This window comes from Ruditapes philippinarum, unplaced genomic scaffold (genome assembly GCF_026571515.1).
Source record: "Ruditapes philippinarum isolate M1 unplaced genomic scaffold, ASM2657151v2 ctg6261_1_1_1_1, whole genome shotgun sequence".
Lineage (NCBI taxonomy): Eukaryota > Metazoa > Mollusca > Bivalvia > Venerida > Veneridae > Ruditapes > Ruditapes philippinarum.
The window spans coordinates 11,194-32,101 of record NW_026857633.1 but is presented as its reverse complement, the minus strand read 5'-3'; the positions used below and the strand labels follow the sequence as shown (position 1 = coordinate 32,101).

The 20,908-nt window shown below is 33.3% G+C and overlaps 1 protein-coding gene across 1 annotated transcript; it reads left to right on the top strand.

The window, feature by feature from the left end:
* Nucleotides 1–13,415: 13,415 nt before the first annotated feature.
* Nucleotides 13,416–17,089, top strand: LOC132750430 (low-density lipoprotein receptor-like). The gene is made up of 3 exons (XM_060740413.1): nt 13,416–13,663; nt 13,881–14,018; nt 16,522–17,089. The coding sequence occupies exons 1-3, from the start codon at nt 13,564–13,566 to the stop codon at nt 16,662–16,664; spliced, it is 381 nt and encodes a 126-aa protein (XP_060596396.1). The 5' UTR covers nt 13,416–13,563; the 3' UTR covers nt 16,665–17,089.
* The last annotated feature ends 3,819 nt before the right edge of the window (nt 17,090–20,908 follow it).

The window sequence follows — 20,908 nt, the reverse complement described above, 5'->3', positions numbered from 1 at the left end:
GTATAATGCTATTCGGCGCAAATCATAATGAATCTATAATAACTTTGGCATACCACAGATATATAAACAACGGATAGGAAACTCCAACAATAGACAAGAGTCCGATTCAGACCCATAATCCTTTGCGCGCTTCGGTGAAAATCGGGCTTTCCCGCTAGTCTCCAATTTTCACGCTATCGTTATACTTCGGCGATATCCGATAATTATTGCTTTTACTACCGACATGGATTTTCATCGGAGAAATTTTTATGTGGAAAAGTGTGTTTTGTACGTTATAGAATAAATAACTATTGCTTCTTATATAAGTAAAAAATGTGTTGTCTTTTTTTGTTGATGTACCTCCGGGAATTCAATATGGCGGTATTTTGGCTACTTTTACCCAGGATGCATCAAATCTCGCAAAATCTCGCGACATATGATAACTTGCGGGAACACAATCCAGCCGATACTGATTTTAACTTGTGACGTCACATTCTCATCTCAATCTTATATTTAGCTCCATGGGCATACATATTTAAAGTTACATTAAATAAATATGTAAAAAAAATTGCTGTAGGCCTAAAAATCAAACATTCTACAGTTTCATTAAACTGTTTAATAGTATTGTTGTAAATTTCATCAAATATTGTTCATAAATAAGGATTTTAAACGGGAAACCCCACGGTAACACTAAAGTTCGTTTACGAATTTTAACATGCAAATGAAGACTATAAGACTATAATCAGCTCGTGTATGCGCTGCTAGTACGTCACAGTTTTAAAGTTGCTATCCGGAACACAGCAAATGTGATATTTTCTTGTGCAAACACATTTTAACCGTTTTAGCTTTACGGTGCACTAAACCTGGGGTTCAGTAAAAGTAATCATCTCGTAAAAAGATTGAATTGGTATGAAAACATCCGTTACAATGCGGAAATATACCGTTAAATTAGGACTGCCACTTATAGTCATGTTTGTTGATTTAATATTGATGTACGGATGGTCTGAAGGCAGTGTTTCTCATGCAAACAGAAATTGTACTTCCCATTTCGCCACAATGAGGTTACCTATTTTTATGCTGATAAAACTCATTTTGGTTGTCTGGACACCAAAAGGAGACCTAGAGTCGATATAAAACCCAATTTATTAATGAAATGTCGCTATTTAGTTTTTTATGAAATTAATTAGATGTAACTTTAAACAATGTTGTTGTAATCTTCTTTCAGGGCCTAATTTTAAAATGTGCCATCAATGTATTAATGCATTGACCTTAACTTACATATGGTTGAAAGTAAACATTGTGAAGGCACAGTTTAATCGAGTGTGTTCGAAAAAATCGTTGGTTTACGCATTTTGTTGTTCACTTGTTATGGTTTCGGTTATTACAAATATATATATAAACTACATTTTCAGCAAAATTGTTTTTCCGGTTTATTTATAAATACTTAAGTTTGATTTTACAGCTGTATATTCTGATTTTGTCCTTTATAAAATGTATTGGAAGATAAATTTACATGTTTATATTATATACTTATATATACTTTTCAGTGCCTAATGTGTGTACATAAAATAAATGTAACTCAAAAGGAGTATTTTTTTATCAAAATCACAAGGCAATCCCAGTTACTTGTGTTCAAAAGTTCAGAACTAAACTAAAATATTGAATTTTACTTGAATTTTTACGAGACTACGCCCTTTTTTTATCAATATTATAGCTCAAGAATAATAATTAAAAAAGGTTATTTGAATGATGGTAACATATAAGTTTAATTCAAATAGAAAAAAAACAACAACGGTTAAGATGAAAGTGTAACTGAAATTTTACGCGTTTCGATAGTATAGCGGAAATGTTTGTCTTTGCTTATCGCAGTGATTTGTCACGTGTTTCTCGTGCTTAAGTCGCAATAACGGTTAATGTTTTATATAATCTGGTCATTCTTCTAGACGTTTTTCGAGCAGTTTACAATTCCAGTTTTATATTATCTTTTATTATATACTTACAAATGAAATATTGAGAAATATTGATGAAATAAAATGCGTATTTTCATTTTCCGTATTTTCACTGTAAAAAATTATTTTTCACTGCAGTGAAACATATTTTCCGTATTTTCACTGGTGTCTTGCCGGACTACTTTCTTTTAAATTCTGCCAGTACACAACATTTAAGGGAAAGTCTTTCAAATTTTAATGTCAAAAAAGAGAAAAATGTATATATAATAAACAGAAATTTCAAGTTTTTTCTATAAATACATGATTTATTTTCATCTTGTGGCATGAAAATTACCATATTTCACTCGTGGTTACCGCCACTCATGAAGTATTTATTTTCATACCACTCGATGAAAATAAATCATGTATTTGTAAACAAAACTTGAATATCCTCTATATATTATTTTAAATTATCTTTATATTTTCTGACCACGTGTTAACCGGGCAGCCATGTCGGAATAAAATGCACTTCTTTTGAGAATGGAAGAGCTTATAAATGCAAAGTTTCATACATTTGATCAACGCATAAGTTCGACTCAGCGCGAGTTGTCGCAAGCGCAAATTTCGGCTATGCAAGAGAATTTGGTTTCCGATGGTTATACCTTTAAGAAAAAGGGACATGAGCAGCAGTTTAAAGTAAATGCTAAAGTTCTTGATGAAATGCAGACGGCTACACCCAAAAGGCTGTCAAGAATTCTTCAGAGGGCGCTGCAGACAGTGCACGACAAAAACTATCCGAAGGTATGAACTTTTTGAATTATCGCCAAAAATGCATTAAACTTGCTGATTCTTCTAAAGACGAGTCGAAGGTGGTACACGAGTACGAATCTCATCCGTTAGCAGATGACGACGAAGATGAGAAGAAAATCGCACGAGCGCAAATACAGGCGGACAAAAAAGTTAAACAGGAGCCTCGTCTTCGAGCCGCACGTTTTACAGTATGAACCAGTCTACTTATTCTACCGTTTCCTGGGTACCATGAAGACATTCAGCAGGGCAGACCAACATGGAAGACCTCGACGAAACCCGGTTCCAGCTTCAAGTGTGGAAGACCTGGTCAATTGCGTGCTGATTGTTGTGCACGTGGGATGGTTGAGAGCAAAAAAAGCTTGAAAAATGGAATAAAACCTATCTCACTAGTTACGAAAATTATAATACCGGCCCAGCAGTGTCATTACAAGTAATCACTCCGGTAGGTAGATTAAGAAGAAATTTAAAACATTTGAAGGAAGCATTTTCTTATGAATATATTATTGATGTTTTAGACAAAGGCTATAAACTGCCTTTTATGAATTGTCCTAATACTACTGAAATAAAGAATATTAGTTTTGATTAAGCGAATTCTACCTTTGTTACAGCAGAAATCCAAAATTTGGTAGCTAAAGGGTGTGTTTCTGAAGTTCAGTCGGTTCCATTAGTTGTTAAATCTTTGGCTGTAGCTTTGAATCGTTCATGTTAAGCCAGACTGGTACTTGATTGCAGACATGTAAATCCTGTTTTATGTAAATCACAAAATCGAAACGAAGACCAGTCTGTTGCTAGGCAACTTTTTCATAAAATATGATACACAAGATCAACAAGGAAAGGCGGTGATAATATGTTTTTGTTTGACATTAAAAGCACATACCACCATATAAATCGATTGGTCACATAGGACATATTCAGGGTTTCATTGGACACAAAATAGTCACAAAAAGTATTATATCTTTAACGTCTTGCCTTTTTGGATATCCACAGCAGGTTATAATTTTACAAATGTTTTGAGGGTACTTGAGGGCAATCACACTTTTGCAGATGCTCTGAGAGATAGTTCTTTCATTAGACAAGACCTGGCGGCCTTTGGGTTCTTGATAGCGGATGAAAAGTGCAACTGGCAACCTTGGTTGTTTTTAACAGGGCTAGGTTACCCCTGGGACATAGAACAGGGAATTTTGAGAATAACGGTGGGTAGATAAGCTGTTAAGCTTATAGAACAGCTTGTTTTGAAAGTTAGTACAGGTCAAAGTTTCATATTTTGGCATGTTAAACAGGCCAGTTATTGTCTATGCAATGTGTATTAGGCCCAGTTGTCCGTTTAAGGTCAAGGTCACTTTATCAGTGTATAAAATCAAGGCAAGTTGGAACGCACCTGTTAAGATTTCATCCGAAGTTTTATCGGAATAGATTTTTTTAAAGGTACACTTGAGGTCACTGAACATGTGAAGTTTTTGGGCAGTTGGAGAGTGTTGATAACGCAAGCGTCAACGTTGACGTCACTGATATAAAAACATCATTGTTTTCGCCAGTTGATCTGGATTTGGTAGTTATGTTGATGGAATTGACGATAGTTAATGTCAGAATCTGAGCAGATTTTAAGCTCCATGTGACGAGGGATAGAGGCGGTACGGAGGTATATTTATTCTTCTGTGCAATATCTGCAGGAAAATAAAGTTTTCATAAATTCAGACAACAGAAATTTTTGTTTAATTTTGAAAGTTGGCAGTAAAAGTCCTTATGTAAATGACATAACTGTGCAAATATGTGATGTTTGAAGGAAACATGACATATCTTTATTTCCTGACTTGATTCCAAGGGCAGATAACTCGGAGGCTGATTTTCTCAGCAGTTGCTTTGACGGTGACGACTGGTCAGTTACAGACTGGGTGTTTGATATACTTGAGTTGAAATGGGGCACTAATTCTTCTGATCGTTTCGCTGACGTTTATAATTGTAAACGTTTAAAATTCAATTCTAGATTTTGGTGTCCTGGAAAAGCTGGTATCGACGCTTTTTCAAAAGCATGGACTGCTGAAAATAATTGGCTTGTTCCACCCGAGATTAGTTGTGATTACTTTGAACAAAATTAAAAAGGAAAAATGCACGTCACGTTAGTTGTACCCATGGGGCGGTCGGCATTGTACTGGTCCGTTTTATTTACTGATGGAAATAACCAATTTTGTACATGAACATGTTCTCTTCCACCAAGGAATTTTGACAAAAAGGGACAGAGGAAGAAACGGAATATTCTACGGTAGACCATTGGAGTTTGGTTTTATAGCTTTAAAATTTATATAAATTATTCCTTTATGTTTCTGCATTGTTGTACTTCTTATTCAGGCTTCAAACTAAACAGATGATTAAACAATGAGCGCGAGAGAACCGGGATTGATGACCCTATGTTGAAGAATCTTGCATCTCAAATGGCTGATAAACTGTTAGACTCTTGAACTGACACTACTATAAATAAATATTTCTCTTTTTTCCATAAAATGGAAAACATTCATTACGTCTGAAGGAGAGAGTGCTTTACCTGCTTCACCAGTTTGTATAGCCTTGCATCTAACTGGCTTGATTAACAAAGGTTGTTCGTATCAGCTAATTTCCTCAACTGTTTATGGAATCAAATGGCGCATTCTTTAAACAATCTTCAGGATCCCACATAAAACATATTTAACTTATAAAAAAACTAAGTTGAAAGTGCTAAACGTACTTTATTTTGACATGTGAATGAAAAACAACCGGTGACTTAAGATATTTTAATTGAATTGTGTAGTAAATACGACAGTTCAACTGCTGTATTAATTTAAAGAGATTTGTGTATGATTTTTTAGGGTTTTTCAGCGTTTCTGCGTTTTGATGAAATTTGAAATTTGCATTATAATGAAATTGCATTACATGACGATTATTCTCTTCACACATCCGTAAAAGCGAAACCGACTAATACAGGCACGGGAGCGACGTGGTTATTGCCAAGGGTATCAAAATCGCGTGTTCTTATTCTATGCTAAGACGATATTTCCTAGCGGCTAACATTTTTTCTGCAAATTTTCATTTTTTGTTCAAGCCGTGTTTCAGAACGCGAAGTATTTCTAAGCTCATTAATAAACATAAACCGCTCAGTTACACTCTAGCTTGGGAAACGCTTTTACATAGATTACGTGAAATTGCAGGCAATGTTGATTTCGGGTTACATTCTTTAAGAAGCTGTGGTGCAACGGGTTGCTGCAAATGCTTCTGTCAGTGATCGTTTTTGGAAACGCCACCGTCGTCAGAAATGCAATAAGAGCAAAGACTGCTATGATGGTTGCCGAATCATTAGACAGACGGTTTGCAATCACGAACCAGCTAGGTCTATAATGAGTGCTAATTGCGCCTTTCAGTCCGTTCTTTTGATAGCTATATATGTACCTCGTCAGGTCATGCTAGTATGGTGTTGGTTGTTATTTTAGTTAAGGAAAGACTTGAAAATTAACAAGCGTAAAATGTTTGTCTTTGCGTTTATCTTTCTATACAATGATTTGTCATATTTTCCTCGTGCTAAAGTCGCAATGTACGGTTAATGTATAATGTGTACTGGTCATTCTGCCAGATGTTTACGTGCAGTTAACATCTCCAATCTCATTTTTAATAAGGTTTTGTTTTAAGATTTCATTGATGATGTATTGGGAATATTGTTGATGTTCATAATAATATTAAAAGTCAAACGCTAGGTAAAATGAAGCGCAGCATTTAGCGATCTTACAGTTGGAAAACGGACACAGGTTCTCAGAGTTTTTCATATTTTTATGCCCCCACAAAGTGGGGTACATATAGCGTTGCACTTGTCCGTCCGTACGTCCGTCCGTACGTCTGTCCGTGCGTCCCTAAATCTTGTGAACGCAACTCCTCTTAAACCGGATGGCAGATTTTGCTTAAACTTCCAGGGATGAACAAGCTTAATATGTAGATGGTAGTAAAGGAAGGCATTTTCGCTTCGACTAAATTTAACAGAATTATGGCCATTTGATGACTTTTTCACTTTATACTATGTAGAAATTTTGTGAACGCAACTCCTTTTTAAACCGGATGGCAGATTTTGCTTAAACTTCCAGGGATGAACAAACTTAATGTGTAGATGGTAGTAAAGAAAGGAATTTTTGCTGCGACCAAATTTAACAGAATTATGGCCCTTTGTTGATTTTTTCACTATGATTTATACCATATAGAAATTTTGTGAACGCAACTCCTCTTAAACCGGATGGCAGATTTTGCCTAAACTTCCAGGGGGGATGAACAATCTTAATGTGTAGATGGTAGTTAAGGAAGGAATTTTTGCTGCGACCAAATTTAACAGAATTATGGCCCTTTGTTGAGTTTTTCACTATATACCATACATATGTTGTTAGTGGGGGCATCCGTGTCCTTTGAACACAGTTCTAGTTATCTGAGTTTCCTGGCCGAGTAAGATCGCGTTAGCGTGCTTGACTGAATTTGTTGGTATTTTAAGCATTTCATTGTTGTATAATTTTTAACAATCCAATCGCAGGCAAAGGCGTATACTATTATCATCTAATGAATATTATGTAAGACCAGAACAAGTGATATAATAATAAGTTAAACGTGCTTACATTTCACATTGTAAATTGTTAAAAGCAAACCGGGTTTGCTCTGTCTTAAATCCGGTTACTTATTTTGCTCATCAAATTAACGTACACCGTCTGGTCATGCTAGTATGGTGTTTCTTGTTATTTTAGTTAAGAAAAGGCACTGTTGTTCAATTCTATCCAGACTACAGTGTTATTTACAGTGAAAAGTTAAAATGGCTTCTAAAACTTTCTAACTATGGACTTGCAATCACCATTTTAAATATGCATTTAAACAGTTATAAATAAAACTGAAAGATTTGATGAATTCGTTCTTCTTGTTGTGATGCAGCTTTCTATAATTATTTTGTTATCAAAGAATCTACCTTTACAAAACATTGTAACGACGAACAAAGGCTGTATGTCAATAAAAAGAGAAAACTGCTCTCGTACTTCATCTGAGTCTAGCAAAAGACTTCTAATGCAGTAATGATTTATTGCAATGATTTCAGTGCTAAAAATTAATTGAGTCTAAGCAACTTATTATGCTAGGCTATATGAGATGCTAAAAATTCATTATTTAAGAACTTTGATATTTTACAAAGTCAAACTGTTTTACTGGCATAAATTGTCTAGTATGGAAATAATTTCAAGAATCTGTTCGAGCTTATTTTATCATTTATCTGTTTGATAAAGATTGGCAGGAATGGAACTTCAAGAAACTTCTATTGGCTGTAACAAAACAACCGCATTCCGTTGTGCAGACAACACATGTATTCCTAATCGTTTGGTATGTGACATGCATGCAGACTGCATCAATGGAGAAGATGAACAGTTTTGTGATATGACGTATACTACTTGCGACGAGTTATGGAATGATGGTTTTACTAAGAGTAATTTTTATATTGTAGGAGGTAAGTATTTCTATTATCACTAATAGTTTGCTGATTAAAAAGAACGAATAATAAATCACAAAACCTGATTAAAAGCACTATGATTCTGAGGCTGTTAATACATTCCTATTTTATATTTTATAACTAAGTTAATTATGATTTAAAATGTTTTTTAAACACTGAATACATTTGATGAAATACCCGTTTTTCATATTTCAGGGTTAAATTTGTATTTACAAAAGGCATAATTTCGTGACTTTCCCTTCTTATACTTGTATTGTTTGATTTTATTAACCTGTCAATTGCATACTGATTATACGGTCAATGCACATAATATACATGTATCAATATTCGATAAATGTTAGATAATCTCCGTTATGATGTGACTACATTTAATTAGTTTCTTTGAAATAGTTATACTGATCTTTATAGTGCAAAACTACCTGTTTATAACTCTTAAATGTCAAGTGCACGTGATGATAGATCGAGCCCGCGTATATGTATGTTTTTTCTTATTTATGTTTTCAACATGTTTGAAGATATGATTTGTTCTTTTTTATTTATTCTTTTTTGTTTTTAATATGTTTTGCACTTATTTTGGTAAAGACCATACTCATTTTTTAAATAATATGGTTTAGGAATTAATATTGAAATTAATAAATGTAATTTCAATGCGTAAAATTCAGTACAAAAAGGACAAATCTGTGTTTCTTAGTTATTCCATAACAGTGTAGACAATTTTGCAAGCCCTATTCATTTAAACATACTTGAAAATAAAGGAAGAATAGGTCATAAAACAATGACAAAAGTGTGATCGGACCACAGACACTCATATATAAGGTAATAACTCAACCGATTGTGCTATTGCGGATATGACGAGAACATAAACATTAAGATAATGTGACTTTTCTAAAAACATTAGACATATACTCCATATTAATTCTCGTAAATGATACGGACAGAACCGAAGTGGAAACGAGTAATTAAAATATGTGCCATAATATATTCATAACTGACAGGTTAATAAAATTATACTATGATTGACATGTTTTGATAATCAGATAATTAGATGTATATAATTTATGCCAAATATATCTCGTTATATAATATATATCGAGATATATTTGGCATAAATTATATACATCTAATTACATTATGTTATACATCGTGCAATAGAGCTTGTAAAGTCCTATCTCAACATGTTATCTTTCTACATCGCATAAAGTGTCCGTATACTGTGACATGTTTTGATAATAAGATAATTAGATGTATATAATTTATGCCAAATATATCTCGTTATATATGTTACACATCGTACAATTATAGAGCTTGTAAAGTCCTATCTCAACATGTTATCTTTCTACAGAACATAAAGTGTCCGTATACTGTGACTTCAATTACGTACATATAAACAATACAATAATAACGACGTACTCAAACACGGACTGGAAGAAAATATCAGATACTGAATATGAAATAACAAACCCTGGAGTAGAAGAAGCGCTTACTGCTGGATATAAGTGCATGCAAAAGGTACGTATGCTAGTAATTTGTACCTGATATATGATAACTTGAAGATTTGCCTGATAATGTAGCAATAAAAATGCGTGTTCAGTACAAAACACATTATTCATTTAAATAGATTGATAATAAATGACAAATTTTTCTATGCGTTCATTATCATTTTATCGCAACTGTTCTTTTTTACATAAACCTTTTCCATTGGTGTCATTAACGTGAAAATGTGAGCAACCAAAAGCTTTTTCCTAAGAGTTCCTCTTAACATCTTCATTTTTGTTTTGTTTCTAACATAAATGTATATCGGTTCCGATTACTTATTAATAACCACTTACTTTTTGTATAACATAACGGTACGAATAACAACTGAACAGAAAACTTGTTTCTGGTAATATTTATGTGACAAAATGTTTCGAATACGAAAAACGATGATTTTACAACTGTTTGCTTATCTTTTTATGCATATGTTATCGATCTCAGAAATATTCTTCAGACTGGACTTTGAAGTTTTGCTAAAAAACAATATAAGAAATCATCAGCATGTTTAAATTTGATTCTATATATTTTTAATGTATGTTATATATATTATATTGTAGTATAACATAATGTATTAGATATGTTTATACAAGTGATGATGCAGAATTACCCGGACTTTGTTTATAATACTAACAAATTTCATGTTTTCTTCATTAAGAATATACCTGCGCAAACTTTGATGTTTCTCTGCAATTACAAACTATTATTGATTTATTGACATCCAGTACTTTCTCAGGTCGCCTTAAATAACCATAGAAACGCTACAGCGGCGCAGCTTACAGAAAGCGACGGCCGATGACATTTATAAAACACCAATTGAAAGTGATTAATGCAAAAATTGATCTGGACAAAATTCGCATCATTATTTATGGGGGAAACTAGAACAAGATTTTTAAGTCACATGATATTTAACCTTCCGTTTGGCTTAGGTTCCTGGATGATATTTTAATGATATGGGACGGCTCCAGAGAAGAACTAGATAATTGTCTAAGTGATATCAACAACTTCCATCCTAACATAAATTTTACAAATACAGTATCGCCGGAATCTGTAGAATCTTAAGATGTGAAAATGAGCTCTTCCTTGTACTTTGCAAACTGATATATTCGTAAAGGAAACAAACAACCGTCAGTACTTACATTACTCGTCGTGCCACCCCGAAACTTGCTAAGATGGCATCCAATATAGCCAAGCAAAACGATACTGCCGGATTATTTCAAGTGATGAAAGGTTTGAAAATTCAATATCGGACTTGCGTGTGTTTTTTGGAGACAGAGATTACCCGTCGTCATGATAGATTAAGCATTCAAGAAAGCTTTACAGTTATTACAAGGAGAAGCGCTTACCCCATTTCCGTCAAAGAACAATGATAATATTATTCCAATTGCATTAACGTACAATGTGTCACTGCCAATTATAGGTAAAATTATAGAATAATATTGGGATCGGCTTAAATTATCTAAGAATACATATGTATAGTATGTCTATAAACATTTTAAGCCTATATATGCTTTGAAGAGAGCTAAAAATATTCAGGACACTTTATCCAGCGCTGAGTTTAGCAGCAATCTGAATTCAACTTACTCGTCTACAAATTGTAGTAGACGCAGATGTTCTCACGGTAAGATAGTATAGTTGGCTCTTCATTTAGTTGTCATATTACAGGTAATACTTATAGTCTACATGAAAATATTGACTGTAAAACTAGTAACGTCATTCACCCAATTTCTTGTAAAAAAATGTCACATTCAATATGTGGGTCCAGCTATGCAGCCTGTTTCTAAACGCATGAATAGCCATAGGTTCGATATAAATAACTTTGTTGACAATGATTTTTTCTACCAGTGTAGCTATCCATTTTAATTCGGAAGATCATAACTTAAATGACTTTTTTTCATGCCTATAGATATTGTTGGACCGTTTGTGTAAAGAAACATACTGGATCCATACTTTAAAAACACTTAACTTATATGGTTTAAATACTATGGTTATATTTTAAATTGATCTGCATAAAATGTGTGTACTTTTTATCTTGACAGTTAAATACCATGCTAGACACGTATTGAATTTCGTTTTTTACCTATTTTTTAATATATTTGCTATAGGAAATATTTGTATTACTTTAATCCGATTACGTGTTGACATTATTTTATATGTACATGTATGTTACGTTATCTTGTATGTACATGAATGATACATTGTTTTATATGTACATGTATGTTGCATTGTTTTATATGTTCATGCATGTTGCGTTATTTTATATGTACATGTATGTTACGTTTTTTTATGTGAGCATGCATGTTAAATTATTTCAGATGTACATGTATGTCACATTGTTTTTTTTTTAACATGTATGTTGCATTCTTTTATAAGTACATGTATGTTACATTGGTTAATATGCATTTGTTATTTGCATGTATGCTGCATTATTTTATATTTGCACGTATGTTACGTTATTTTATCTGTGCATGTATGTTACAAGATTAACGCAACGTCATTTTCCGACAACGTATGTTACGCTATAATTATTACGTCATTATAATTATTATCCTGGTGAAGGTGTTGTTTCTTTGAAAAAATGTACGTGTTGTTGTTGTTTAAACGTCGTTTTATAATATTTTAGGAACATTTAAATTTATGGCTTAATTCCGGGTATTTCTGGATCATCCTTCGTATACGTTTTTTATGTTTCTTGCATTTATTTTTTATAAAAGTTCATCTTTTTCATTTTTACTGTTCACAATATTAATATATAAAGTGATAATTTAATATATGTTTTGAGTACTTATTGTTTGTAAACCATTAAGATAATGGAGCTCCCACACCGTGAAGAAATCAGAGTAGCTGAGCTTGAAAATTTGACATACCATATAAATGTGTTTGAATATGAGCTTCCCTCACAAAATAGCTCTTCTGACGCTGTAGGAAAAAAGTATGTATTATTTCAAGATTGTTTAAAAAAACAAGATCTTTATAAATCTAATAAAATGATGACAAGATAAGAATAATTCAAATCAATCACAGATTGCCAAATTTGTTTCAGCATGCTGATTTTAAATACGGACACTGATAAAAACCACGACAAACACTTTGAAAATTTGAAATTGTATAGGCTTATTCCGTTGGTATTTAATATTATAATTCAGACAATTATGAACTCAAATAGACCACAAAGTAATGTAGTACTAGTATATGCAATTTTGGTTTACAAACATTGAATTGTTCACAAAAAATATGGGTATAAACTGGTAGATGGCCATAAACTTGAAGCAATCCCTTGAAAGAATAGACAATGTTATAATTGCCAAAAGTCAGAAAATAAATCCGTACATTACTTTAATGTCGTTGCAAATGCTATTATCTGAGAAATAGATTTGAAAATAAGTACTTTTTGAATAGACCAAATGTGCAAAAATAACAAATTGTAATATACAGTGAACATCAATTCTGACAGAGTGTTTCTTAATACACACACATATGATTATATTACTAAGCTGCTCATGTGAAATTTGGTAATAATTTTGTATAAAATGTTTAATTGCAACCTAAATTAAATGTAGGATAGCATTAGCCATCTCTTCCTCTCAATGTCAAATTGTTGGATTTGTAGTTCGTAATCCTTTATCATGTAAGCAGTTTAGAAGTTGTAGGTAATGAATAAAGATAGAAACCAAAAACGTTTACGATTAGAAGTATAATTGAATACACGTTTGCACCCATTAAAAATAATGACACAAATCTTAATTTTATTTCTGACCGTATTTTTGTGAACAAAATAGCTGCATTCATAAATAATTATTTAGACCTGTCAACGGATCCTTCGTCAGGATGCAAATGGTCAAAGATGGATCGTTTATCATGCAGACGACGGATAGTGTGAAGAATAAACGCAACAGGTTCCAAATTGGTCAAGCTGTGTGTAAGAAAGGTATCAATATTTAATACTAAGTGGAACAAATATATGTTATCGTTAAAACTTATTTGGAAATTATTGTAGTCATCATACACAAAAGGTTAATTGAAACTGTAAAAAAACTAAACCATTATTATAGAAGTTGGAGATACTTACCAAAGCAATTTAATAACTGTTCATTTGTCTTAACAATTAATTGAATGGATAAAGTTCTATATATCTGACATTTTAGCGGGTATTTATCCTACCGCAAGGATTTTCTGCCAAAGTCATGTTGATACAGTTGATGCATCAATAAAATGCCTTTACAGAAGAGACGATAAAGGGACAATAATCGGTTGTCGATCATTCAGCCATCTTCTCAATTGTGGTATGTGAATTGATAAAAAATATCAATAATTGTTTAATGAATCAGCCCAAGTTCCAAGTTTTAACTGCAGGTTTTAAGACTGATTTTCAAAATGTAACCAGTCAGGATAAATTCAATAAAACGTATATATCAATTCATATGGAACTTTTCATGGTATATCGTTTATGAACATCTTATTTCCAAAAAGTAGAAAAATTATCACATCAATTTGATTTTCTGTTCGATTTAATTCAAAAATATGTAAGAATGTGCATCGTTTATATAAAAAGTTTGGTAAACGTTATTTACACACATGTATTATGATGTTACGCAGCATTGCATGAGCACATTTGTCTCGGAACGTATTTGTCTAACGTAAGACCGATGCGGTCGCATTTGTCCCACATGAGACAAATGGGACCACAAGTGCCTACCCGAAAAAAACTCATTTGTGTGACGAATGTGCTCCGATCAAGTTTTTTTAAGGGACAAGAAAGCACATGTGTCTCTTGCTTTTTAAGGGACAAGAAAGCACATTTGTCTCACGTCATTTTTTTAATGAATTAATTGTCACGTATTTTCCCACGTCAGAATTGTTTTAGGTTCGCCGTTTTATCTCAAGCATAATAATCATCAATAGGTTTGCTAATGCTTTAAATGAAATTTCAAACCTAAAAAATTCAGCAGAACTATTAATTCTAATACCTCTAATTCAAGAAGTTTTATTTGATTGACCTGAAGGCGTACACTAAAACATACGGAATCCGATGGTACGATGATGAAAAAACGCGATGGTACAATAATGAAACAACGAATGCACGACGATGGAAACGTGATGTTACGATGGTGAAGACATGCTATTACGATGCTGGAAATACGATGGTACGATAATGAAACTGCGATGACATGATGATAAAAACTTCTTATTATTATTACCATTGTGTCATCATCGTGATTTCAACATCGTGCGATCGTTGTTTCATGATCGTGCCATCGTGTTTTCATCATCGCATCATCAACACCGTAATCAGGCGATATTTGAACGATACAATATCGTGACTTGTTTCTCATCTCGCCGGAATCTTGCGTCTTATTTCGCGTCTCGTACGTTGACGCGAGACAAGAAAATCATTTAAGGCCATATACTTCTATATAGTATTCCCTTTATTTTCTTTGTAAAATCACTGAAATCACACTGCTGTGACGTGAAACAACCACCAATACTAAAATTGAGAAATTCATTTTATCAAATACAACCTTTGTCTGCATTTTTTTCTACCAAAAGGTCATAAACACATCCATAATAAAATTTAAACAGAAGACGGATTCAATTTAGACGTCTATTACCTACCGAGATACTCGAAAAGCGAAATTACGGCACAACATGAAATTTGGGTACGATATTCTACCGTGAAATCTCATGGTACGGGATACTTCGGCAATGCGAGATCACCTGTTACAATATCGTGCCTCGCTTCGTGTCTCGGCGGAATGCTGCGTCTCGTCCGATTCTGCGAGGCTCGATATCATAATTATGACATTATCCGGATTCATTTTGGAACTCATGCACGTTGTAAGTGCTTTTTCAATGGCGGATCTGAAAGCAGCAATTCTCGGAAAATGACGATATTTTTATATATACATTCTGATGAACAAAAAAATACGTGTTGAATGGTCTTCTGATTTTCTTCCTTAGATCATTTAGGAGCCTTCATGGCCGAGTAATTTTTTAAAAAAAAACAACCGCTTTAGGTTCGCCACTCACTCGGGGCGTCGAACTATACATGCGAGGAAGCCCGTCCAGGGTCCAAATGCGGAATACTTATCCGTGTGCGCAGGTAATAGTTATCGCGAGCGCACTCAATAACTACCCCTTTAAAACGTAATAGCTATCGCGTGCGTATGTAGTAGTATCACGCAGCCATATTATAGCCATCGCGTGGACTCGTTATAAATAAGAAAATCATATGTCCTAATGTGTCACCGTATATACTCCTTGCTGTTGCTTAGAATATATCTTAAATCATTTATAAGACTTTAAGTATCGGAAAGAAACGTGTAACAGTTAATAACGATTAGAATGGACTTGCTGCATATAACTTTCACTGTGACATGTAGAGCAGGGATATTCTTTAAGTTAATATATGACTCCAATGCAGAGGCAGGAAATTTTTGATTGACCGGAAGTAGCATAAAAATGGTATTACAGAAAATACAGAAAGCCCAGAATAATTTTTATATCCGCCTTTTCGGACAATTACAATTTACTAAGCAGGCACAGTTTTCTTTTTAAGTAGAATTTTATGGAAGAATGAGAGACAAATGGGCTTCGAGAGTCCTTTCTATTATGTGTCGAACACATCCGTCTCTTTTCCAATTTATCGCAAATATAATTGTTTACGAGCACATCGGTCACACCTCGTGAGACAAATGTGCTAAGAGACAAATGTGCTCATACACAGCATTCCTTTAATTTATTTCAGGGTTACGAATCTGTATATGATTTTCAATATCTCTCCTTCAGGCAACTTCACCTGCCCTAGATATTATTTCAAATGTCCAAACAGTTATTGTGTGCCGTATATGTATGTGTGTAATGGAATATACGATTGTGGTAATGGAGCAGATGAAGAACATTGTGGTAAAGAAAACTGGAATATAATATAGTTTTAAACTTTCTTACATGTATCCTTGTTAATCATTATCATATATTCTGCTTCATGAGCATTTTATGTAACTGTTTATCGCATAAATTTATTTGTTACAAAAAAGTGGACACGATGTGAAAGCTTTTTTTTAAGTTATAAGATTGTTTTCATTAAATTCAAGTAGAATGACTTTTGTACTTCTACGAATTTTGAGAAAACGCTAAAGTTATGTGTGGTCTCTATAACTCACATAAATATTTCTGAAACTTTATTTATGGAAATTTGAGTTTTTTTCGCAAACGCATTTGAGGTAGTTAACCCTATCTGGCACTACACAGAACTGGAAAAATTACATCAGAACACAGTAACTTTTGAATTCCTTATGCAAAATGTTAACAAAATTTACCGTACGGTTTTGAAAGAATCGACACTCACTCGAACGACAAGAAAACTTGTATAAAATGAAGGGCTGTTTTAAGAAATAAGGAACCTCTAAATAACCTTAAATATTACCCTATTTATTATTGTTAAAAATATATATTGATATCCAGCTTACCGTATAAGTACAAATAAAATGTCTTTGATAGTTTCTATTAAAAATGTTTGAAACGTGTATAGATATACCCTACTTCAACCATTAAAACACTAGCCTGAAAGTGCTTTAATCACAATAACGCTTAAGCCTACTTATTAAGAAGATGTTTGAAACAATTTTACAAATTTACTGGTTAAATTGCTATACAGTATATTATTATTTTGCCATGTTGTTATGATTTTATCAAATTTGTAAGTAGTCTACATTTTTGTTATAAAATTTAGCAATATATAGCCATTAATATATCTTATAATTATGTGACTCAAACCGGATATATTTTTCGTTCTAAAAAGAATCGCTTAGATAATGTACCAATATAAAAATAACTCATCTCATCTTGGCAATCTTCAAAGTGGAGGTGATGTATTATGAGTTAATAACCTTCATTGCATATAATAAACTAAGGTAATACCGATTCGGGTATAAAATTTCATACTTAATTTAAATAAAATGTTATAATTTACAGGTTGCAGTAATACAGACAACAGAAACATAGCAATAATATATGAACAGTCTCTTAAAAGATTTAATTTTGAGTTGATTGACGTACAGGCTCTCTTAGGGGGAATGCTTTATACGAAAAATAGTACAGTCAAAATATTTCCCGTCATAAATTTGTTACCTAGTGAATTTGACATCTTTAACGAGTTACATCCCGTTGTTTACACTTTCGACGTGAATTCAAGAAGTAACTTTCCAACAACAAGATCATTTAAAGATCAACTAACATTTGACATCAGCCAGTTCTTTCATGTCAACTCAGAAAAAATAAATGTAATCATTTGGATATCTGACGGAGTTGATATCCCTTTTAGTTTTTACAAACAGCATGATTTTTCAGTTGGAAAATTTCACAAATATTTTGTGCAAATAGACAAAAACATGAAAACAAGATTCAAATTAGCACAGACACAAAATTACTCTAGTGTTGTGATACAGAAATACGACCTGCTTCGTAAATTAGGATCAACATTATTTCCAGAAATATGTAAAGGTAAGGTTTTTGGCTTACATTTGTTAGTGCATGTTTGAACGGGAAACCAGCTGCAATCGTACCAATCGCAACTTTTCGGCCCTTTCCGTCACTCTTCGAAATTAATTATTATAGCCGAGGTTGTTCCGATTGCAATCTTGACAATTCGGGCGATTCCGTCATACTGCGGAATAAGACGAAGTGATATTACGGAAATCTAAGCTATTTTAGTTACTTTGGAAATCCCAGTTTGTTTTTCTATTTTTACTTGATTCCGTTTAAATTCTTTTTCAAGACGCAAAAGTTAGTTTCTTTTATAATTTGTTTTTGTCTTTATTAGTGTTATACAATAGAGAATGGTTACTGTAGAGTGTAGTATTATTCCGTCTCAAAAGGGCGGTCCTGCTTACCAAAATATCGTGACCGAATCACGCAGAATATTAGTGCATGGTCAAGTTATATTTAGATCTACTGAATATAGTTTAAACGTCCTGGTGAGGTAATCTAAAAATAGCCCATGCATATCATTAACGTTACCACGTGCTGAACTCCTGTCCATATATATTTTAGGTGTAAGATAGTTGATACATGCTTATTAATTAGTACCACGTAACGAAGTCTTTTAGTACATTCACTTGTCTCTAAAGCTGCTATAGAAATGAAATTAGCAACTGCCAAAACGAATGACTCTCTCTGCGAAAAAAGTGGATTGAAATGTCCTTCAGTACGATAGATTGATCTCCACGTGAGAGCCAATGTTAGTAGTTTTACGATTGATTATTTTAATAGAGAATATATTTCGAATCGTTTTTGACAAAAAAATATTGATTTTTACAAAAAAGTTGCAACTGTTATCGTCAGCATGTTCCCGTTCAGTTATAAACAGTGGACTTCTGGTCCCTATTTGGTCCATATATTTGCACGCATAACCACTGGTGCTCAAACAAATGGTTACACTACCTATCCCTTTAAGAGTGAAACTTTTCTTTCGAGAAAAAACTATGTAGGCCTAAACCTTTCATGATAATTATACAAATACCGTAATTCAAAAAAAAAAATGTGATAATAAATTGAAAAAAAAAAAAAAAAAAACCCACAATTTTAAAGGGAAGGGATGATGACACACTGAGCAAGCCTTTCCTTTTAAAAGGAATCTTTATTAATTAATATACTGACACTTGTAAATTTATAGAAGGTTCAAGAGGTACACGTAAGAGCAAATAACAATATAGCAGAACTATCAGTTGTTCTTTATTTTTAAACTGATATTGTCTGTATATGTATGAATCACTTAATCGCTTTGACAACATGTAATTTAAAGGTTTTTGATTAAAAACCGTTTTTGTACGTAACTATCAACATTTATTTAAATCAAAATGGACATAATTTTAAACGTTGGGGGATGATAAATTTGTGAACTAGATAATTATTTTTTCTTGAATGGCAAAGCAGCTGGCGTACAACATTATCAACTGAACAACACTAGTGTAAATAAGTAAGATAAGACTTTGCGTTTAAAACATTTTTTTAAATAAAACTAATTGCACTGTTCATGTTAGATAATAAATGAAAAATATCTTGTGTATGGCACAAGTGGAATAAATATTTTTAATGGGATGAAACTGTTTTAGTTCAGTCTGTGTTTGGAATATTTCATCTCTGCACGTAATACAGATGCCTACTGTAACCATGAGGTCGGACGAATGTTTTACTGACAAAAGTCATTTGTTTCGCCTTTAGATGTATCGGTTATACGATTTTTTGCAAAAAAAATAATCTGGAAACATTGTGATCCCTCGGAAGCACTAATCACAACAGAATTACAAGAGAACTGCAGACTTGGTTTGATTGAGTCTGTACATGAGGGATAATGTAAAGTGCACCATCCCTCACGTCCCCTAGCATCGGCTTGAGCGGTACTCAATTCTCAACACTAAATAGTGCCGGAATCAATAATCCCGAAGGACCAGACAAATATAACAACACCGAAATGAAGTACGGGGCAACTTTTTACAGCTGCCACACAGCACTTGACACCTGCTGTTGTGAAGTAAAAAAATCTGGAAACAAAGTGATCCCTCGGAAGCATTAATCACAACAAAATTACAAGATAACTGCAGACTCGGTTTGATTGAGTCTGTACATGAGGGATAATGTAAAGTGCAACATCCTTCACGCCCCCTAGCACCGGCTTGAGCGGTACTCAATCCTCAACACTTAGTAGTGCCGGCATCAATGATCCCGAAGGACCAGAAAAATATAACAACACTGAAGTGAAGTACGGGGCAAGATCGTGTAAAAAGTTGAATTTAGAAATAAATAAACTAGATTGAGATAAATAATGCATCGATAGAAAATTTATTTCATTACAAATCCAGTGGTATACTTACTAAACATGCATTTTACAAAACATAGAAATACGATAAATTACAGAAAACACAATGCATGTAAGTACAACCGGGACAGATAAGTCGCGCACAGCTTCAAAATTCCATTTTTTTTCTATGTAGTCATCACCTTCGCGTACGTACCTCTGATGCCGGTGGATCCGTTTCTGAAAGGTTTTTGAACACCATTTTGGTCAAACGTTGCAATAATGTTCTTCGTAACCAGTTTCAGCTCTTCACTGGTCTGGAAACGAATTCCTCGTGCGTGTGGTAACAATTCAAAGCCAAGAAAGTCGATTTCAATTATT

Bases quoted from the DNA above. Each gene is read 5' to 3' on its own strand.
- LOC132750430 (XM_060740413.1), top strand. From the start codon at position 13,564: ATGCAAATGGTCAAAGATGGATCGTTTATCATGCAGACGACGGATAGT. The intron at 13,664-13,880 runs GTATCAATATTT...CTGACATTTTAG, and splicing joins TCAAGCTGTGTGTAAGAAAG to CGGGTATTTATCCTACCGCA. The intron at 14,019-16,521 runs GTATGTGAATTG...TCTCTCCTTCAG, and splicing joins CAGCCATCTTCTCAATTGTG to GCAACTTCACCTGCCCTAGA.